Source organism: Aricia agestis, chromosome 22 (assembly GCF_905147365.1).
Source record: "Aricia agestis chromosome 22, ilAriAges1.1, whole genome shotgun sequence".
Classification (NCBI taxonomy): domain Eukaryota; kingdom Metazoa; phylum Arthropoda; class Insecta; order Lepidoptera; family Lycaenidae; genus Aricia; species Aricia agestis.
Window position 1 is genome coordinate 6,784,562 of NC_056427.1, and position 24,389 is coordinate 6,808,950.

The window sequence follows — 24,389 nt, forward strand, 5'->3', positions numbered from 1 at the left end:
GTGCTCTTAGCTATAATTCATCATCACCAACCTGCTCAGTGCTGGACAATCAGGGTTTATCTGGTTCATGAAAGGCCGTTAGCAACTTGTAGTCGTTTGATGAGTTTTATATTTCATTCTAGTTCGTGACATTTGTAAATAGGTATACAATATACGTATATACACATATTAATGGAAAGTTGACCTGGTGCTGCAGCATCACAGCATCAATAGGATATCCAACTCCTCGCCAACTTAGAGCAGAGGTTTAGTGTTTGGGCTCATTTTAATTGCGACAACCAGTAGGAAGTAGATAAACAGTAAATATTTACATGCTGCATTACCTGGATTCTATAGGAGACGAGCTTCGTATGAACCCAAAGTGGAGGTTTCATGTTTGGGCTCATATTAACGGCCTCATCGAAAAGGACATTGATAGAAATAGATAGAAAGAAACAGAATTATAATATTCTCGTGAAGAATATTATAATTCCGTTGATAGGAATTATTCTGCACTGACTAGGTAACACAATTTTAAAAAGCATGAAATAAAATTAAATTAAGAAATTTAAAAAAAACCTCCGCCAAACAACTTTCAAATATAAAGTACTTAATGAAATAATATTTACTGCCTTTAAGCAGATTCAAATACTTAATTCCTAACTTGTGTAAAGTAATATTTTAGTCCTTAATTGTTGTCAAGGTGTGTCGGGGGACTGCTATTATGTAGATGACTAGATGTTTGATTTCACATAACATTATAGTTTAAGGATCAGTTCATAGCGAACCGAATCGAGAATCAAGATAATCTGCGACTTGGCGGTTCACGGTTGTAGGTTGTTTACTTGACGGTCCCCCGACACACCGTGACAACAATTAAGAGCTCACCTGACTCTAAAAATCAAACATCGTCCTTCTCTCTTCACACTCACGCCCGTCTTTCATATGCCAGGTGAAAAAGGACGGCGCGGAATCATCGCCGAGTTAGTTTTACTTGAATAAAAGACGAACTATAATGATTATGAAAAAAGTGTTTTGAGCAAATTTAGGTTTTATCAATACCTTTTTAGATATTAAAAAATATTAAAAAAAAGACAGCAAACTTCGAAGATCCCAGCAAAAATGTGTCTAAAACAAGGATTTTTGTAAAAAAGAAACCATCGAGCATTTTTTGAGTAATCGTGTTTTCGTCTTGAGCATTTAATATTTATGAACTGAAGTTACTTGTGTCAAAAAATCAGTTTTCTAGACCTTACATATTTTGAGATCTAGGTTTAAGTATGTAGTCAAGTTAGGGTCATATGGGCTCTTAAGTTGAGAGCCAAACTTTAAAGAAGAAGAAGAAGACCTAATCGAAAATTCGTAAGACGAAGAGTTGACCGCCGTCGCGACGCACAAGAGTAACATCTCCCTATTGTAAATATATGCCTGCTGCTGTTGTTGTTTTCTACACCACGTCTACCTGTCCCATGGTGTTACTCAATTCTGACCTTTATTACAAAGGGTATTCTTTCTTCCCACACTTTTTCATACATCACAACATATATTGTTTGGATATTCCCATACAAATAATTACTTAGGTAATTGTATGATGAATGATAAGATACATGTAGCATGTAGCATGTAGCTATATCGAAGGTGTAAAGAGATATTGAGTGTAATTTGCATGTAAAACTGACGGACCGCGACCGACAAAATTCAAATAAAATGCCACTTTATGACGAAGGCTATAGGTGTCATTTTGCTCTACGACACTACAAAGCCGTGCTGGATCGCTAGACCAATGTCCATAATAGCCTAGTTCATGGACGTACAAAAAAAGAAATAAAATATTGACTTGTACATTGTTTAGAACTTCCTTCTATTTTGGATGTCGGTTAAAAAGTTATAGGGAGACAAACAAAAAAAATTTGGTCAAACGACCGTTAGTCCTTACTGTCAAAAAAGGCTGTAATACTTTTTTTTTAAATAAAAACATAAAGGACCTTTAAAAATGCTGGGTTTCATCGGAAAAGTGATATTATAATGGTGACACTAGCATTTCCAACACCACCCAAAGTCCTTTCATTTGCATTAAATTACATCCATACCATATACCGTCTAAATCGGGTCAGCGGTTTAAACGAAAGAGGTAACAAACAGACAATTTCACACTAACAATATTATTTATTAATAAGGAAGTAAGGATTATCAAACCGAAACTAACAAATCTTCAGAGTTCAGGTCAAAGATTTAATATTGAAAAGGTTGCAAAACCACAAGAAAAATATAATAAAAGTCACGACAACAAAGAGAGCTGTCATTTGAAATCTATTCTTCATGCTAACTGGTGTTTTCCGATAACTTTTTTTTACTACTGTGCAGCACAATAAAGATTCCTTTGCGGCTGTTTTAATTTAAAAAAAACTTCGAAATTGGAACGCGCATGTTTTGGCGGTGATTAAAAAAATTGAATTTCCATTTTTGAAATTTCGCGTTTTTGTGTTTGTGTTGTGTGTGAAATAATAATCGTTCATAAACGGTAAGTTTTATAATTATTATTTGGGAAAACTTTGTTCAGATCTGCGAATATCTAATGGAAACTGAGGAAACGTAACTCCTATACTTAAACCGTTTTGAATTTGGTTCCTTTTCTCACACTAAAATATGGCAATAGAAACACTCACTCAAATTTATGAAATAAAGCCGAATACATACTATAAAGTATAAACTATAAAATATGCATGTATTCCCGGTCACATTTTGTAGACTCGTGGACAAAATTGACACAGTCTTTCTTAGTTTTGATTATTTGTAGGTTCCGAAAATTATTCTTCACTAGATGTCGCCCGTTATTTTTTTTCAATTCGATTATCGCGCGGGAACCGTACTTAGAATTTTTCGGGACATAGAGTATCATATACCCCTTCCCGGGATACTATGTATGTCCAAGCCAAATTTCAGCTAAATCGGTTCAGCCGTTTGGGTGTCATGAGGTAAAAAACAGACACACTCTCTTCTCCATCTCTACATAAATGTAGGAAAAGACTACATCAGACTGTTAGGGCTTGCTGAAATTTAGCTGAAAAGCTTAAAACATTCAAATCGTATTTTGGACCGCATTAAAGTTATTAAATGTATGTTTTAAAAGAAATAACATTTTTTGTGTCGATTTAGGCCACGGAAAGTTTTTACAAACACTTAAAGAAATGAAAAGACTTTTTCTACTAAGTAAACAACTTACTCTTTTTGTGGACATTTTAATTTTATACTTTGTGCTAAAATTGTAATGTTTAAAAAATACTTAGTAATCAAGACGTCAATGGCTCTGATTAAAGAGAACAAAAGAGAATATAATCACTACGTTTGCTCTGATACGGTCATTGACCTATATCTATGCAGCTGATTTCAATGGATTGAAAAATCTTAACTTTCTTTTTTTTTATTTTTTTTATGAAATAAGGGGGCAAACGAGCAAACGGGTCACCTGATGGAAAGCAACTTCCGTCGCCCATGGACACTCGCAGCATCAGAAGAGCTGAAAGTGCGTTGCCGACCTTTTAAGAGGGAATAGGGTAATAGGGGAGGGTAGGGAAGGGAAGGGAAGGGAATAGTTGAGGGTAGGGAAAGGAATAGGGTAGGGGTTAGGGGATTGGGCCTCCGGTAAACTCACTCACTCGGCGAAACACAGCGCAAGCGCTGTTTCACGCCGGTTTTCTGTGAGAACGTGGTATTTATCCGGTCGAGCCGGCCCATTCGTGCCGAAGCATGGCTCTCCCACGTATACTTTAACAATTCATATACCAATATTAATGCGAAATTGTTCTTTTTTGTCTGTATGTTTGTTCACCTGTGCCTTTTAAATATTAAAGTTTAAAGCACTGAACCGATTTGGATTAAATTTTGGATGATTTCCCTAAAAACGAAAAAGGGAAATGGTTATCCCGAGACAATGTGTGGTTCTTATGCAATCAACGAATTTCAATTTTAATACTTTATTTTAGCTCTCTTTAGCAAAATATTTAATAAAAAGATTACTTACGTGTGCACGGCGAATCGAGGCAGTAGCGGTCATTGACCCATGTCAAAAATTTGTCATATTATTTCATCGTTGCATTTCATCTGCGTATACGTTTGTATAAACTGCGGTTGACAATTAAGGGTCAATTCAGACCGCAACGCGACGAGGCGAGGCGCGGCGCGGCATAAATTTGTACTGAATTGACAGATTTCAACTGCGTGAAACGTTTTGCGAATCTGTCAAATTCATATAAATTTGGAAATGCCTCTACCTGTCGCGTTGCCGTCTGAATTAACTCTGGCGATAGATGTTCCTAGTCTACGGGCGATAGCTTATTTTGCATACTCGGTTAGAACTGAGTAGGTATAGTCTAAATATATTTAAACTATACGTGGGAGACCCATGCTTCGGCACGAATAGGCCGGCTCGACCGGATAAATACCACGTTCTCACGGAAAACCGGCGTGAAACAGCGCTTGCGCTGTGTTTCGCCGAGTGAGTGAGTTTACCGGAGGCCCAATCCCCTAACCCCTACCCTATTCCCTCAACTATTCCCTTCCCTTCCCTTCCCTACCCTCCCCTATTACCCTATTCCCTCTTAAAAGGCCGGCAACGCACTTGCAGCTCTTCTAATGCTGCGAGTGTCCATGGGCGACGGAAGTTGCTTTCCATCAGGTGACCCGTTTGCTCGTTTGCCCCATATTTCATTAAAAAAAAAAAAAAAGATTATCATTGTGAGAGTTTCGATAAATCCATAATAGTCGGTGTTTTTATAAGAGTTCAATATTTTGTTAAGCCTGGCCGCACATTGTCCGAATCCTGATCAGAAACAGTTGAATTTCGCCGGACCGCCACCCCGCACACTATCCGAAATATCCTTCCGGCGAGTTCGAGCTCACTCGGCTCAGTACAAAATGTAAGAGACAGCGCGGACGTTCAACCGTTTCTGATCAGAAATTTCGGACAATGTGCGGCCGGGCTAAAGCTAATAGAATGTGTAGCTCATCGCTCTTAGACTAAAAAGGTCAAAGACCGCTGGTGCCATCTTATTTCATTTTAACTATATAATAAAATATATCAGTATGTCAGTCTGTGCAGTACGTAACAGTTTCCCACGTAACAATATGGCAACATACAATGTGTTTTTCGCTGGGATTATGACGTTATTAATTAGCTCGAAATCGGGTTAGCTATTTTTGAGTTGTTACAAAAAAGTTGCTACAGTCGAAGACAAGAGGCGAGGAAAAAAATTCTGCAGTTTCATGGTATCGCCTATAGGTTATGTCTGTTATTTAAGTTATTAAGAGCCCATATGACCCTAACTTGACTACATACTTAAACCTAGATCTCAAAATCTGTAAGGTCTAGAAAACTGATTTTTTGACACAAGTAACTTCAGTTCATAAAGATTAAATGCTCAAGACGAAAACACGATTACTCAAAAAATGCTCGATAGTTTCTTTTTTACAAAAAAAATTGTTTTAGACACATTTTTGTTTGGATCTTCGAAGTTTGCTGTCTTTTCTTTAATATTTTTTAATATCTAAAAAGGTATTGATAAAACCTAAATTTGCTCAAAACACTTTATTCATAATCATTATAGTTCGTCTTTTATTCAAGTAAAACTAACTCGGCGATGATTCCGCGCCGTCCTTTTTCACCTGGCATATGAAAGACGGGCGTGAGTGTGAAGAGAGAAGGACGATGTTTGATTTTTAGAGTCAGGTGAGCTCTTAATGCATAAACAAGATCCAAAATCCAAACACACTGTCCCACTTACTAATAAACGCTGTATAAGCTTTGAATAGTATATACAGTGTTTTGTCTTCTTCAATCCAATTAAAAATGTCACTTGTGTGACAGGAACAAAACACTGTATAACTATTCAAAGCTTATACAACGTTTATTAGTAAAGGAGTGTATGTCCATCCGTTTCTTCTTTCGCTTAATTCGATGTTGGACTGATTTAAATGAAATCTGATTGTGCTGTATATGGTGTACAGTGTACAGTATGTACAATGGCTGGGTGAGGAAATTAAACACAGATTATTGTATAACTGAACACACTACTCTGGCGGCTGCTGGTGGAGAAGTGATCGTCGCTGTAGTCGAGCGACAACTCAGTGTTGCCAGACGGCCAACTTGATCATTTTTATGGATCCGTAAGTCGTAACCAAAGGGTAAAAACGGGCCCATAGTACTTAGATTTCGCCGTCTGTTCCCAGATTTTTTCCTCCAACAATCCCCCCAAAAAATTGTTCCCCCCAATTTTCCCCCCATCGCCTAAAAAACCTCCAAATTTGGGGGGATTCCCCCCAATCTGGCATCACTGCGACGACTCCAGCTATTTCCAACTACCTCCACAGGCGCGTCCATCTTTAATACACCACACTGATAAAGATACTATGCATGGCGGGAAAGGTTATAGGGCAGTATACAATGTGTGTTCCTTGTAGAGTTCACTGTGAAAGTAGCAGCGCTGAAAGACCCATTTTTTTCACTTTTGTATGGTCAAGCGCCCCAGCGTCGCATGACTTTCCCATACAAAAGTGAAAAAATAAAATTGTCTTTCAGCGCTGCTACTTTCACAGTGAACTCTCTACAAGGAACACGTACACACCCTAAAGTATTATCACTTAGTTTTGTTACACGTTGTATATTAAGTACAGCAAAATGTACGGTTACCGTACGATAAAATATAAATTTCTTCACATCACAAAATCGTGATGGAGGCATTAATATTAATCCCCGACGAAAAAAGAGGAGTGTTTCAGTTTGACGTGTCAATCTGTCCATCTCTCTGTCTGCCTGTATGTATAATTATGTGTTGTTGACGCCTCCGTGGTCTAGTGGTATAGAGCGCGGCTCTTGACTCGGAGGTCGTGGGTTCGATTCCCGCGTTGGAAACATGTTATTTCCGAGTTTGGTTAGGACAATGCAGGCTGATCACCTGATTGTCTGACAAGTAAGATGATCCATGCGTCGGATGGGCATGTAAAAAGTCGGTCCTGCGCCTGATCTCTCGCCAGTCGTGTCGGTCGTCCGTCCCACTGGGTTATGAGAGTAAAGGAATAGAGAGTGCTCTTGTGTACTGCGCACACACTTGGGCACTATAAATTACTCCTGCGTAGCTGGCCTGGTTTCAATGAAACCGGCCACCGTCACCGAAACCGGTGTGGGAGCTATTATTATTATAATTATGTGTAATATAATTGTGATTATATTATGATAATATTATTATATGATACGTGTAACGCCATCTGTTGATGCGTTAGTTTTTTTGTTTTCAAAAGTCTTTATTAACATAAAAATTGTAAAATTACATTCAGTGTACTTACATTATTTAAATTCCTAAAAGTATTTAACAATAATTATTACAATAGTTGGCAGATACAAAAATCTTTTTAACTTTATGGCACTGTAATTTAGTACTATAACATGGTAGATTATTATTATAAGCAGCAATAATTACATAAATGTCGTTTACAAACAACAAATTTAAGATCTGATACGTTAGTGTACATGTATCACATGTCCATTGTCCATAGATGAAAACTACGATGTAAAGAAAAAGTTAATAAAATTTTTTGTCTGTGCCAACCATTCCGTTGTTTCATTATAGGTTATGGGCCCAGCACTTCCGTTGTTTCATTATAGGTTATGGGCCCAGCACGCTTCCACTGCGCAAAATAAGTGAACCGATTTTGATCAGCGGGGCTAAAATAGTCACATTTAGCAATTCCTCTCAATCAATTCAGCGACAAATGTCAAATCAGTACAAAAATACAGAAATGAATTGCAAGCAGAGTTGCATTTTGCGATTTTATAAAAAATGAATCATATTATGATTCATATCATGATTCTTCAAAGCGACCATTTTAGCCCCGCAATTCCTGTTTGAAAGCTGACTTGATCGAAGTATTCTTGCCAACAATTCATCATCAGTTGGTTCTGCTCACTATTAAATTTCGTGTTTTTTAATTCCTTAATTTATGAACTGCACCCCTTTTCAGCACGATGCTCTTCCTTCTCCTTCTAACTCTCTCGTTTGGAGTGAGAGGGCAGACACCGTCGAATCTACGCTTCAACTACCATCCGATAGTCAGACAGTATCTGGAGGAGACTAGTGCTGCGCCTACCAAGTAAGTGTACCACAAATCCTTACTATTGTTATAGGCTGTCTGTCTGTCTTGTACCTCTTCTTTTTTTTTGGAAAATAAGGGTGCAAACGAGCAAACGGGTCACCTGATGGAAAGCAACTTCCGTCGCCCATGGACACTCGCAGCATCAGAAGAGCTGCAGGTGCGTTGCCGGCCTTTTAAGAGGGAATAGGGTAATAGGGGAGGGTAGGGGATTGGGCCTCCGGTAAACTCACTCACTCAGCGAAACACAGCGCAAGCGCTGTTCCACGCCGGTTTTCTGTGAGAACGTGGTATTTCACCGGTCGAGCCGGCCCATTCGTGCCGAAGCATGGCTCTCCCACGTAGAAAACACTCAACTGATTTTGATGTTTTTTTTTTATTTATAACAAAAGAATCTTAATATTAGACCGTTTATTATGCTAAAATATCCATATTTGATTTAGAACATTTTGTATCATTTCCTTGTCTGACTGTCTGTCTGTCCATCATAATCACGTGAGCCCCAAAGGGAGGAATGGGCCAAAAATATCGCCAATGTTTTAGGAGGCTTAGAAGCAAAATTTAATTTTCCAACAACTATTAATGAGCTCGAATTAGCATCACGTTACCTCTTTCGTTTTCCTTATGAATGAAAGAGAAGACATGACATTTTAACAAGCGGTTAACACCATAAAGTTAATAATATACCTAGTGGAATAGAGAAACAAAGGCCTGAGCAAGAGAGATGTCACTATCAGTAACACTGCGTGGTAAAAAGAGACGTGTGATACATGACAGCAGCACTATTTTTTTGACGTCTAGTCGGCACGTGCCGCACGTTAACAATTTAATCTAAATCATGTTCAATCATGCTTGTGTAAGTGTATACGTAGGTACACATATTTTTCACACAGATGAAAACCAATTTCGGTTTCGTTTGACAGCTCGAGATTGTTGCTCTATACCGCTAGGTATATTAACTTTATGGTTAACACTAACAGACGTTGGTGAAAATCGTGTTTATATAAATTATGTATGTACATTTCTTTCTACAATCGTGGGGTGTTAGGTTTTTTCGTTACGGAATTTCTTGATTCGGTCGCCGCGCTCAAAGCCCGCGATAAAAGCTATTGCAATAGCAAAATAATATTCTAGTACAATTTACTATTAGCTACAACTTATTAGGTATTTAACTCTCATTGACTATACGCTTCAAATAAATTACACGAACAGAATTGAGGACATGACTGAATAAACCGGGTAACTAAGATTTTGCAACTGCAATTCCTTGTTTTGTCGCTTATAATTTAATAATAATAATAATATCTATGGACGCTTCACACCACGTCAGTCTGGCCCCGTGGTAAGTACCTGATGGACTTGTGTTACAGGTACCAGACAACGGAAATATATTTAATACTTTTATACTATACACATATTTAAGATTTTTTTATTATAAGATACACATATTTAATACACATCCATGACCCAGGAACTTTGAAAACTTTTTGTTCCGTCGGCGGGATTCGAACCCGCGACCCCCGGCTTGAGCCACCAACGCGCTCACCGCTGAGCCACAGAGGTCGTCAAATTTGAACAAACCTTGTAACTTACCTACTTCATCATATTCTGGCTAATATATCTGACTAATGACTAAACATATTTCTTTTTTATCCATACTAGTATTATAAATGCGAAAGTGTGCTGTCTGTGTGTCTGTTACCTCTTCACGCTTAAACCGCTGAACAGTTTGCTGAAAGGCATGGATATATTTTGAGTCCCGAGAAAAGCCATAGGATAGTTTTCATCCTGGAAAAATGTACGGTTCAAAAGAATTTTGGCGCAACCGAGTTGTGGGCGTCATCTAGTTCCAAATATTTTTCCGCTCCCAAAGCCACAAATTATAGAAGAAAACAAAGATTTTAAAATTTTCATTTACCGACTTCATCCACTCGCGTTCTCAATCCAAACTTTAAGAAATATACGTCCAATTAAAACTATAGTTTCCGAGTTTCCGAAGATGTATTAACGACGATTTACTCCAGAATTCTAGATATTTAATTAACAACTACAGTCTGGATCTAGTCTCGTCCATAAATCTAGTATTTACCTGAAGATTGTTCAGTTTGTACAATGCAGTGTAGGAGAAATTGGATTTCATATGGATAGTTGCATCCTACTAGTCCTATCCTACTAGTCCTACTAATATTATAAAGGCGAAAGTTTGTATGGATGTATGGATGTGTGGATGTGTGGATGTATGGATGTTTGTTACTCTTTCACGCAAAAACTACTGAACGGATTTTAATGAAACTTTACAATAATATAGCTTATACATCAGAATAACACATAGGCTACAATTTTAACCGACTTTCAAAATGGGTGAGGTGTTATGTTCGTTTTCATATGTTCAACGATTACTCCGCCGTTTGTTAACCGATTTTCAAAATTTTTCTTTTGGTATATAGGGTATCATCCCAATTTGGTATTATATTCACAAAAGTGGTGATCTGATGAAGGATCCATAAGTAATCGAGGGAACTCCTCAAAACTTATGGGGAAACATGTGGTGATTTCGGTTTCGTGAGAAGTATTCTAAGTATATGCTACCAACAAGTAAGATTTTGCACCGAGGTAGACCTGGTATACCGTGGTTCGGGAGGTGCTGAGAGAACTCCTGATTCTTTATAGATACAAGTTTGGGAGTTTCAGCGTTGTTTTAAGAACAGAAAGCATATTATGCTACTATGCAAATTACATTCATCATCATCATTACTACCATATTATACCATTTCATAGTCTTTTAGATCGAGACTCGAGTTTGTCAAGCGATAATTAAAAAAAATCTATACCTACCTAATATTATAAACCTGAAGAGTATGTTTGCTTGAACGCGTCAATCTCAGGAACTACAGGTCCGATTTAAAAACTTATCTCAGTGTTAGATAGATCATTTATCGAGTAAGACTATAGGCTATATTACATTATCACGCTAAGACTAATACGACCGAAGAAACTCAGGAAAATGTGGGAAAAACGGGGGAAATATTTTTTATGGGAAAATGTATGGTTTCTGTAAAATTCCTAATTTACGCGGGCGAAGCCGCGCGGGACATCTAGTTATTTATAATATACTAGCTAGTTAATCGAGCTTTGCTCGGTATTCGATAAAACACGTATAAAATGATATTTTCTAAAAACGATTCCTACCTAGGTCGATTTATCGCCCCCGAAACCCCCTATATACTAAATTTCATGAAAATCGTTGGAGCCGATTCCGAGATTCCAATTATATATAATATACAAGAATTGCTCCTTTAAAGATATAAGATATAGGTATCGCTTTCACAATGCAAGATAGAGAGAATTTAAGCGCGTTATTCTTTTATCTAAGTATAGTCAAAATGAAATAAGATGTCTCCAGCGGTCATTAGCTTTTTTTATTATTATGAAATAAGGGGGGGCAAACGAGCAAACGGGTCACCTGATGGAGAGCAACTTCCGTCACCCATGGACACTCGCAGCATCAGAAGAGCTGCAAGTGCGTTGCCGGCCTTTTAAGAGCGAATAGGGTAATAGGGGAGTATAGGGAAGGGAAGGGAATAGTTGAGGGTAAGGAAGGGAATAGGGTAGGGGTTAGGGGATTGGGCCTCCGGTAAACTCACTCACTCGGCGAAACACAGCGCAAGCGCTGTTTCAGGCCGGTTTTCTGTGAGAACGTGGTATTTATCCGGTCGAGCCGGCCCATTCGTGCCGAAGCATGGCTCTCCCACATATAAAGCTTTGTCCACACTGTGTCTTTTTCTGTTCGTCAAGGGCATACGTTATAGCGCAGTCAACAGCGAACGTGAGGCATGCGCGCGACGCATACCCTCTGACCGTATCCAAAACTTTCGCTTTGTTTTAAAAATAACAGCTGGCGTTGCGTTCGTTGACGCATTCAGTTATTGAATGCGTCAACGTCAACAATACCCTTCCTCTTTCGCCGTACTTGGCTAAAATGCACCAAGACAATGAACAATACAATCCCACGACGACATCCTGAGAAAAATATTGATTGATTGATGAATATTAATCAAGTTTCTACCTTGGAAACCCGACCTTCCTGTATGTGATTGTCCAGAAAAAAAACGTGTGGCACTCGAGGACTGCCGCGGTAATTGCAGTTAGCATCTAGTCTACACCTCTACACGAATACGTCACGCACACAACGTCTACCGAACTGAAATAACGTTAGACGAGTGTTAGGTTTATTTTCGTTACGGAATTTATTAATTCGATCGCCGCGCTAAAGCTCGCGATGAAGCTGTGGAAAAGCTTAAAAATCGGCCAAGTGCGAGATGGACTCGCGCACGAAGGGTTCCGTACCATAATAGAGCAAAAATAAATAAATATACCACGGGCTCACAGAAAACCGGCGTGGAACAGCGCTTGCGCTGTGTTTCGCCGAGTGAATGAGTTTACCGGAGGCCCAATCCCCTACCCTATTCCCTCTTAAAAGGCCGGCAACGCACCTGCAGCTCTTCTGATGCTGCGAGTGTCCATGGGCAACGGAAGTTGCTTTCCATCAGGTGACCCGTTTGCTCGTTTGCCCCCTTATTTCATTTAAAAAAATGGCTGGACCAATTTAGACGGCCTGAAGATACTTTCAATTGTTATATGCTCAACTCTTCTTTCAGACAGGGACCAGTGGTCTTCCCGCCATCACCGTCCCCACCACCGCAGACCCTGGTGGTCACCACCAGACCCAGAGCCAACAACAGTCTACCAGCATCCTCGGGCATCAGCAGCGTCTACAGACCTTATCGGCCCTTCGTGCCAGTGCCCTACGGAGACAATAAATATGATTTCAAGGTGAGCTCCGAAGTTCTAGTCACATTCAGAACTATTCTGCGGACGAGAATTCTAATTCATGCTTAATTACCACCATAATATTATTAAGTTTAAAAATAATATTATGGTGCGAACATTTTTCTCCAAGATCCTAAATTAGTAAGGTCAATAGCTTTGTATACACTGTGCCTTTTTCTGTTCGTCAAGAGCATGCGTTAGAGCGCAGTCAACAGCGAACATGCCATTCAATTATTGAATGCGCCAAAACAAAAGTTGAATGAAAGAAAATGACGAAAATTTAAGACGAAAGCGCATAGTGTGGACATATCTTATATGCTGCAGCCAACATAATTCATTTGACTATACATAAATGGAAAAATCAATAATATACAGTGTGTAACAAAAATAAGTTATAATACTTTAGGGCGTGTACATGTTCCTTGTAGAGAGCTCACTGTGAAAGTAGCAGCGCTGAAATACGTAATTTTTTTTCACTTAAGGGTGAGCGTTACCCATACAAAAGTGGAAAAAAATTGGTCTTTCAGCGCTGCTACTTTCACAGTGAACTCTCTATAAGGAACACGCACACACCCTAAAGTATTATGACTTATTTTTGTTACAACCTGTAAAATAGGCCGTAATTGGATACAAAAATTAAAAAAAAACTGCATTAAATATATTACCCTCTCTTTTTGAAGTCGGTTATTTACGTTTCTTATCGCTGATGATGAGCAGCTTAAACTTAAACCTCAGCTAAAGCTCAGCTGGTCAACACGGCGAAGTTTAGCTCGTAACACGTGCTATGAAAATATCGTGGTTACCTGACACCCCTGGGGCTAGGGCTGCCACAAAATATTTAATCACTTTTGAAACAAAAATATATCTAAATCGGTACCTCCATACTTTCAGCTACGTTGCCACGGACACCGATAAAACACCTTTTTAGGGTTCCTTACCCAAAGGGTAAAAACGGGACCCTATTACTGAGACTTCGATGTCTGTCCGTCTGTCTCCAGGCTGTAACTCAAGAACGGTAATAGCTAGAGAGTTGAAATTTTTACAGATTATGTATTTCTGGTGCCGCTAGAACAACAAATACTAAAAATAAAATAAAGCTAATATTTAAGGGGGGCTCCCATACAACAAACGTTATTTTTTGGTCTTTTTGGCTCGTAATCCATAATGGCAACATATAGACACTTGAAATTTTCACAAAATCCTCATTTTACTATTAAATAATAAAATTAAAATAAAATAAATAATTAAGGGCCCCCCTTAATTATTTATTTTATTTTAATTTTCCCATACAAATCAAATATACAAATCCCATACAAAAAACACAATTTTTTACTATTTTTGCTCTATAATGGTACGGAACCCTTCGTGCGCGAGTCCGACTCGCACTTGGCCGATAATTATATTTTCGTCGTACGTTACCAAAAATAGTCCGCATAATCCACGTCTCGGACTCTGGTCACCATATTTTCAAAAAATCTTTTCCATTTAATCAAAACTCACTATGAACCTAATTTTAGGACAAGAAATAAAACATTTAATTAATATATTCACAGAAAACACCATTGCGTAGGAGTTAGGACCCTTTTCATTTTGCTGAGTTTCAAACCCTTAGGGTCTATACAGACGGACCGCATTTCAACTGCAATCCAACCGCAAATTGCAGTTCAAGTTCAGTTTGAATACAGTTGACACGACTGCAATAGAACTGCAAACCAAACGCGCAGTCGGATTGCAGTTCAGTTGCAGTTGGCGTGCAGTCGTGTGAACTACATACCGACTGCATACCAACTGCACTTGAACTGCAATTTGCGGTTAGATTGCAGTTGAAATGCGGTCCGTCTGTATAGACCCTTAGTTACTCGTTTATTAGAAATTCGCAGAATCGAACCATACTAGATGTTGCTGTGACTTTGTCGTATAAAGGAGAACCGTACATTTTACCGCGATAAAAAAAACCTGTGTTATTCCTAATGATATGCCCCCTTACTAATAAACGCTGAATAAGCTTTGAATTTTTTGCTTTGAAGTTATACAGTGTTTTGTCTTCTTCAATCCAATTGAAAATGTCACTTGTGTGACAGGAACAAAACACTGTGTAACTATTCAAAGCTTATACAACGTTAATTAGTAAGGGGGTTTACCTATAAGTACTAATATTATCCGTCTGTCAGTCTGCTACCTCTTCACGGCCAAGCCACCGAACCGATTTTGATGAAATTTGGTATGAAGATACGTTAAATCCCGGGAAAGGACATAGGATACTTTCTACTACGGAAAAGTGTACGGTTTCCGCGCAATAAACAAATTTTGGCACAACAGAATTGCGAGCGAATTTTATATTTAATGCCAAGTTTTATCACAATTGGCCGTTGTGTCGCCGTTTATCATAATCGGAGTGCCGGTGGTAATGAATACGCAACAGAACTCTCTCTTCTACGCCGCGCCTGCGGTTTTCCCTCCGTCTTACGAATTTTCTATTCGACGCCTTGACAATTTGGCTGTAGCGATATCGATTTTTCTCAGCAATGACTAAAGCTAAGAAATTAAAGTTCATTGTCAGTATTCATCGTGTCTTTGTCTTTGAATTACCCATAGCATAACACGATTGGTCAACTTTTATAACACAGAATAATCAATCGAAAAGACCTCTGTAAAAAATGGGATTCCTATTTTATCTACAGAAGAGAGTGATTTAAGCTTCCTTTGTACATAAATTAGTACAAGCATACACTTTAATTCGCCCATAGCTTATATGAAATGTATTTATGGTTTTTAAATTACGCGACAAAAACCATTTTGTCGCTTACGCCCTTTCCATTTTTTGCTGTTCCATTGCTTGTTTTCTATGAGAGGCCGGGCCGGCTTCTTATAGAAAACAAGCAATTTAAAACATATCCAACACGGTTTTTTTACTTTAACGCGGCGTCACCTTAACCCATCAATCCCCAAGCGGCAGCCGGCTGCGGCATAACAATTGAAAATCTATTGTCTGCGATACCCACGATGGAGGTGCTACCATTTTACCTATCCCAAAGAACTGCACAACACTGCTAGAAAAGTTTTCACTCCTTGACGTTTTAACCATTCCAAAAAGTCACAAAACCTCTAAAACAGTTTTGACTTTAAAAAATAAAAAAGTCAAAAATCAGTTTTCGACAACCCTACGCTCATCTAGGGTCATGAGAATTTTAAATTATACCCCCACTATCGCGTTTTGTATTCATCGAGGCGTGTGCATGAGAAAACAACGCTCAAACTTATAAACATAATATTATAAACATAGCGCATCAAACTATTTAGTTTAGGAGTCAGAGGTAATATAGGTTTAAGAATGCACCTGACCCTAACTTGACTACAGACTTATCAAGACAAAAACACGATTACTGACCTGAACCTTGTTTTAGAGTCTAAAAACATTTTTAACCGACTTCCAAATAACGAGGAGGTTATATATTATGCTGTGGATATTTTTTTTTTTTTTTTTTTTGTATGTTCAACCACTACTCCGCTGTTTGTGAACCGATTTTCAAAATTTTTGTTTCGTTATATTAGGTTTCACTCCAATTTGGTCCCATTTTCACAAAAGTGGTAATTTGATGATGGGATCCATGAGTAATCGAGTGAACTCCTCAAAATTTATATGGAAACATATGGTGATTTGTTTTATGAGAAGCATCCTAAGCATATGCTACCAAAACGCAAGATTTTGCACCAAGGTATACTATGGTTCCGAAGATACTAAGAGAACTCCGGATTCCTTATAGATACAAGTTTGGGGGTTTAGGCGTTGTTTTAAGAACTGAAAGCATATGCTACTATGCAAATTACATTCATCATCATCATCATCACTACAATGTCAGGGTCACCAATGTCACAACTCACATGGTTGTATATGGATACAATATACACACAACACCATAAAATATCATCAGTCATCAACTCATCACGTTATGTCCTTATTTATTTGGTACATTTCAAAGCGATTTTAATACAAAAAAATATACTTAATGTTGTTTCAAAATACATAATATTTCAAGTACCTACCACAAAATTGAACATAAGTAACAAATTCAACCTTTACTCCAGAGCGTAAGGCACACATTTGGGTTGGACTGAAGGAAACGGGGCACTATGGAAAAAATACTTAGAAAAATTTTTCGTCATAATTTTAACCTCTTATAACCACCCTTTTTGAATGTACTAATCAATAGGGGGCGCCAAGGGAAGCAAAAAAGCTCAGATAAACTTTTCTCAAAAATCAACCCCTGTCGAAAGACAGGCCGAAATGTGACCCTCGTTAGCACGGAGAAAATACTTAGAAAAATTTGGATGAAAAAATTCAACCTCTTATAAACCCCTTTTGAATACACCAATCGATAAGGGGCGCCAAGGGGAGTAAGAAAGCTCAAATAAACTTTTCTCAAAAATCAACCCCCGGCCAGATACAGGCCGATATACGAACCTCATAGTATGGCGAAAATACTTAAAAAAAATTTGACGACAAAAATACAACCCCCTATGACCACCTCTTTTTATTATACCAATCGATAGGGAGCGCCAAGGGAAGCAAAAAAGCTCAGATAAACTTTTCTCAAAAACCAACCCGTGTCGAATGACAGGCCGAAATGTGACCCTTGTTAGTATGGCGAAAATACTTGGCTAAGGTTTAGGAACCTTAGCCAAGTATTTTCACCAACATTTAATTGACCTACGAAAACAATAATAATAACATCCTTATAATATGAACTAAAAAGTATTAAATAATTTTTCCTATCTAATAGTGCCTATTTCCGAATTCGGCTAAGCCTCAACTATTTCGGTACTCAATCTTCATAATTTTGAAGTCGGTGCCAGTTCCAAAAGTTTCAAATATTCTGTGAGAGAACTAAAGATTCAGCTATCTGGTACCGACTTCAAAATTATGAAGATTGAGTACAGAAATAGTTGAGGTTTAGCCGAATTCGGAAAAAGGCACTATTAGATAGGAAAAATTATTTAATACTTTTTTAGTTCATATTAAAAGCATGTTATTATTATTGTTTTTACCTTGGAAGTCGGTTTTAATTTTTTGTTAAAAATAATAATTGCTTGGATCTTCGAAGTCTTTTCTATCTAAAAAGGCATTGATAAAACCTGCTCAAAATACTTTTTTCATAATCATTATAGTTCATCTTTTATTCATAGTAAAACTGACTTGCGATGATTCCGCGTCGTCCTTTTTCACCTGACATATGAAAGACGGGTGTGAGTGTGAAGAGAGAAGGACGATGTTTGATTTTTTGGTTCAGTAGCCATCTTAAATGGCGAAAACTATCCAATGTCCGAACCGATGAACCGATTTTGCTGGGTATGGATATACTTTAATTCCCGAGAAAGAACATAGATTATAAGTACTTAAATAAAAAAATATATAAAATATATTTTTTGTTTGTTCAGTGGCTATATATTTTATACCCGTGCGACGCCGAGGCGGGTCGCTAGTTATATTATATAATTCGAACCCATTCGTGTCGTATTTCGTATTTTCTTCCACATAAATTCAGTTTTCGGTGTAAAATGCATCGGCAGCCGGCGTCTGATCAGCGTAATCAATCATCAGGGAGTTACAGGGGGCCACGGAACGCGCGGGAGCAGATAGCGATTAGCGATTAGCGAGGAGCAAGTACTTAGTAGTCAGGGGCGTAGCGTACCTTGGCGGGGCGCCGTATAAAAATTAGTTTGGGGGCCCTTAGGAAGGGTAAAGATTTCTCAAAAAAGAAAAAAATGTTTGCATAAATTTAAAAGAAATATTTATTCATCATAATTATCTATCTGTCACATTTTTAAAAACAATTCAAATTAAATATTAACTCTCCTTGCCTTTTTTCTTCTTCTTTTAAAAATGGCCGCCTCGGTTTTTTTCGGCAAACTGATTAATTAAATCATTCATAGCTGATGATGACTTTAGTTTTTCTAAAGTTTATGCCTCTATGGACAATAGAGACAGGTCTGACAGGCGTTTCTGTCCCATAGAACTTCTTTAAAATTTGAACGCACTCGGGAAAAAAGAAATTGCTTTTTTTACTTTTCTCTTTTTTTTCTTTTTTTTTAATGGAATAAGGGGGCAAACGTCAAACGGGTCACCTGATGGAAAGCAACTTCCGTCGCCCATGGACACTCGCAGCATCAGAAGAGCTGCAGGTGCGTTGCCGGCCTTTTAAGAGCGAATAGGGTAGTAGGGGAGGGTAGGGAAGGGAAGGGAATAGGGGAGGGTAGGCCTCCTTTGGGCCCCCGGTTCTCGTTTCTGAAATTTAAAAAATTTGGGAAGTTTTTATTAATTTTTGCTTACGCCCCGTATAATTGATATGGCTGATAGCGGGTTGGTTAGTAGGAACTGTCCATTCATATCGAGGCACTGTATTTTCAGTTCATTCGTGTATTTTTTCAAAATGCATCGGCAGCCGGCACCTGATTAGCGTAATCAATCATGAAGGAGTAATGGTAGTGAGTTACAGAGAGCCAGGGAATGCGCGGGGAGCGGAGCGAGTGGCGAGAAGCGAGAAGCGAGGAGCGAGTAGTAAGCAGCGATAAACAAGTAGCGATGGAATATTTTAGACTTTACGTATCGTAACACGATCTTGTAAATGAATTAACGGTGTAGAGAATCAGCACAAGAGTATTTAACCGGTTTTTGGGTATGAAAAGTTACTGTCTTTCGCGTAAGTTAGTTATCACGTGGAAAATCATGCATTTTCGACGACAAAAATACGGGATATTTTAATATCTGGCAAAATCACAAGTCCTTTGAATAAAAAGTGGCAAAGTTGCAGATATTAATCAGAAAAGGCCCTTCAAAATGTCCTCTTTCTGAAAAACAGACAAAAAGCTATTCTATAATATAAAATAAAAAACTAATGTCTAAATGGTTCAATTTTAACATTGTTTACCCTCTGTTATAAATATTAAATAGAGAGTTAACCCATCAATCCCCAAGCAGCACCCGGCTGCCGCATAACAATTGAAAATCTATTGTGTCTGCCATTCCCGCGATCGAGGTATTGAAATATTTTTAAAGAATAAAAAACTGTCATCGCTTCTTTCGTGGCCCCAACTTAAGCCATGCAAGTCACTCCATAAAAATAGCTACAATATGAAAGATGCCCCACATGTTGTTTGTCAACGGGGAATAAGGCTACGTTCACTCTGATAGGTCACAAACACACAGACTTAACAAAATCGCAACAATAATATGCCATGAGGCAGTATTTCCCAACCTATGGTCCGCGAACCCCTGGCGAGTATAAGTATGGGCGTCGGCAATGTCAGCTCTGGACCATACATAAACCGATATTTTTTTCTGTTTATTTTTAAGAGGTACGTGTAAACTGTGCTTGATTTCTAAGGCATCCATTACACGCTCATGCAAGCGACAGTCAATTCCCTCAATCATTAATTATATTTGACTGATGGTGACTGATGGACTGACGAATGGTATTAGACGGTCAATCAATTATCTTCAGTTTTATGTCAGTCAAAGCCAACATTTTCAAAGGTATACATTTCTAATTTTTTTCCTATTTTGTCAGATGTGACAACACTCACTTAAAATTCGTGACTGATGGTTGCATGAAGCAAAAATCAAGATATCCAGATTTTCGTCAATCAACTTCATGCAACCGTCTGTCACGCTCTTACACGGTAGGTTATCCATCGGTCACAGTCATGACTGTGGTAAAACTGACAGCAAAACCTACCGTGTAATGGATGCCTTAGGAGTCCAGCAAAATCAGTTCAGCAGTTTGTGCGTGAAGAGGTAGCAGACAGACACATTTATAATATTAGTATGGACTAATAATATTATTTCTTTCAGCAACCGACTCTACCACCCATCTACAGAGCACTTTCGGACCACGCAAACAACAACCTCATAAAGGTGACGAGAAAAAACGAAGTAAACATACACAGGGTGCGTATTTTTATTCAGACAACACTGATTATTATTATAATAATAGCTCCCACACCGGTTTCGGTGACGGTGGCCGGTTTCATTGAAACCAGGCTAGCTACGCAGGAGTAATTTTATAGTGCCCAAGTGTGTGCGCAGTACACAAGAGCACTCTCTATTCCTTTACTGTCATAACCCAGTGGGACGGAAGACCGACACGACTGGCGAGAGATCATTACATGTCAGACATTCAGGTGATCAGCCTGCATTGTCCTAACCAAACTTGGAAATAACATGTTTCCAACGCGGGAATCGAACCCACGACCTCCGAGTCAAGAGCCGCGCTCTATACCACAGACCACTAGACCACGGAAGCGTACAGACGAACAGATTATTATATACTTAGTTGTTAGTAAAACTTTTATATTTGTGTTTTTCTCCCAAACTCACAAAAAATATTGAGCCCATTTTGATAGCTTCTTTACCATTACAATGCTACATTATTTTATATACTTATAGTTTTCATTGTTATCATCCCAAGTTATAATATTTTCAGGCTCAACGCCTAAAATCGTTATATTATATACCTATATAATATACTAACTAGCTATTTGACCGAGCTTCGCTCGGTATTCGATAAAACACGAATAAAATGACATTTCCTAAAAATGATTCCTAGCTAGATCGATTTATCGCCCCCCAAAACCCCCTATATACTAAATTTCATGAAAATCTTTGGAGCCAAACCCGAAATTCTAATTATATATAGTACCTGGATGACACTCATTGACTTCATGTTACTTTTATCTTATATCTTTAAACGAGCAATATACTAGAATTGCTCGTTTAAAGATATAAGATAAAAGTATGTAATAAAAAAGATTGTAATCCAATATAATTTATTTTTCAGCCAAAGAAAGAAGATTATGATTACAACGATTTATCCAGTAAAGACGATCAGGTAAGGAAATATTGAAAAGCAATGTATAAAAAAAAAATTAATCAAGTAATAATTTTCAATTATAACATTAAGAAAAAGATATATAGAAGAATAGGGACCCCGACCAGCCTACTAACACAACCTTCAATACAGTTACAAACATAAATAAAAGAGATATAAAAGATGATAATCTACGTCTGTATGTTTCAGAATCAAAAGTACGCCTTCTCATATACCGTGAGAGATCACAAAACAGGAGATGACTTCTCTCACAGCCAACACAGCAGTGGTTCTGCTACTAACGGAGAGTACAGAGTGAAATTACCAGATGGAAGAACACAGATAGTCTCTTATACAGCTGATGAAAATGGTTATAAGGCTGATGTAAGATATGATAATGATATAAATGATGTTAATGCGAACAATGGTGGTAATAATGCTATCAAATATGATACATTTGATAAATACAATGGAAATAATGCTTATACGTATAATTCAGATAATAATGTTGGAAAGAACGCTATAAAATATAATCCAATTGATAATAACAATGTAAATAATGCGTATAAGAATAATGCCATCAATAATGCAGGAAATAACGCAATTAAATATAACACTTTTGATAATTACAATATAAATAATGTAAATAATAATGCATACAAACACAGATCTGACAATGTATATACTCATGCGATCGAAAAATACTTAAAAAACAACGATTACGATTACAGCAGAGAAGAAATACCTATAAAAGAAGAAGTTAATGAATATAATGATTATTCTGCAGAATATAACGATAAAAGCAATAGTTCTCCTAATAAATTCGCCATTTACGAAACAGAATCCAAATTCGTACCAACAGTTAGACCCTCCTATGATGAAATCAAAGATCTATTTACTAAAATCCACGTAACCACACCAGCTTATGATATCCAAGCGACTCCAACGCCTGATTATAATAAATTTAATAATAATGATGAAAAATTATTTATAATAGGTAACAGATATACCGACGTAAGAAGTACTTTAGCCAACTACAATCCTACAACACCATATTTTATACCAGATCCCGTTACAATAAAACCGATTTTATCACAGAATTATATAAATAGGATAAACAAATATTTGACGTTTAATTAATATATTATACTAGACGTTCCGAGCGGCTTCGCTCGCGTATATTAGATATTTCACAGACAAATTAGTCCACAAAAAATAGTCTTTGATCCTCCACGTGGTCTACTTCTTATCTGTGCCAAATAACATAAAAATTGCTCCAGTAGTTAGTGCGATAAGCACTTTCAAATAATTTTCCCCGTTTTTTCCACATTTTCCTCTTCCCTTTTTCTCATTTCTTCGCTCGTATTAGTCTTAGCGTGATAAAATATAGCTTTCTCGATAAATGGGCTATCTAACACTGAAAGATTTTTTAAAATCGGACCAGTAGTTCCTGAGATTAGCCCGTTCAAATAAACAAACAAACAAACAAACAATTATTGGTATACTGCTTTGTGGATACTGCTCGTCTAAAGGCCCGCTTAAGCAATCAAAAGATAAAGGTATCCGTTCAAACAATCTAAAGTAACTAAGCATTAGACACCTGCTAGACTTTTTAACTTGTCTATTAACCAACTTAAGAAGATACACCAGGGGCTAGAGAAATGAAAAAAAGTACGTGTAATATCTATAGCTGTCTCCCTTACCTCAAGCCTATACCGCAGAACGCGATAGAGACAACTACAGAAAATCCAGAAAATCAACGATTCGTTGTCCCCTGATTCCTTCTCCAAAACTTAACCGATTTAAGTACTTTTTTCATTAAAGATTAAAAAAAAGGCTTGAGCTGTGTTTCTATGTTTTGCTTTTTTTGTATAATCTAGCCAAATCTGTTTTCTGGACGTTTGAACACAGCGGAAAATCTGGCCATTTTTTTGGGTTTTTGAACGTTCATATCTTATTTAATAATTAAATTATGAAAAAAAGAAAACATAGGGACATTGTATTAGTGGCCGTAGATATTCAGGAAAAAAATTATAACTCTACTAGCATTATCCAGGGAGGAAACAGGGGACAACGTTTGTATGGAAAAACGGGCGGTGTGGACTCCTCTTAAGAGCGGGCTGTAAAATTTTGCTGTGTTTTATAATAAGTAGTACGATCCCGGAAGACGATTGACTTAAATGAAACTGAGATTTATTTAATCATTGTAAATTTATCTGATACTAGATGACGCCCGCAACTCCGTTGCGCCAAAATTCGTTTATCACGCGGGAACCGTACATTTTTCCGGGATAAAAAGTATCCTATGTCCTTTCTCGGGACTCAAAATATCACCATGCCAAATTTTAGCAAAATCGGTTCAGCGGTTCGCGCGTGAAGACGTAACAGACAGACGGACTGACAGACAGACAGACGCACTTTCGCATTTGTAATATTAGTATGGATTTGCCTAACAGAAAACACGAATCGCTTACTTTGACTCGATAGTTTCATTTTTCGAAATTATGAATCTTTCTGGGATTTTCAACAAATATCTGTTACACTTATTGAGTTACTATCATTAAATAACTTGCA

The 24,389-nt window shown here is 37.7% G+C and overlaps 1 protein-coding gene across 1 annotated transcript; it reads left to right on the forward strand.

The window, feature by feature from the left end:
* The first annotated feature begins 2,319 nt into the window (after positions 1-2,319).
* On the forward strand, positions 2,320-22,728 carry LOC121738257 (probable serine/threonine-protein kinase clkA). Its single transcript, XM_042130210.1, has 7 exons — positions 2,320-2,500; positions 7,993-8,121; positions 12,780-12,954; positions 20,801-20,896; positions 21,786-21,836; positions 22,026-22,367; positions 22,603-22,728. Exons 2-7 carry the CDS (start codon positions 7,997-7,999, stop codon positions 22,726-22,728), a joined length of 915 nt encoding a protein of 304 aa, XP_041986144.1. The 5' UTR covers positions 2,320-2,500; positions 7,993-7,996.
* Positions 22,729-24,389: the final 1,661 nt, after the last annotated feature.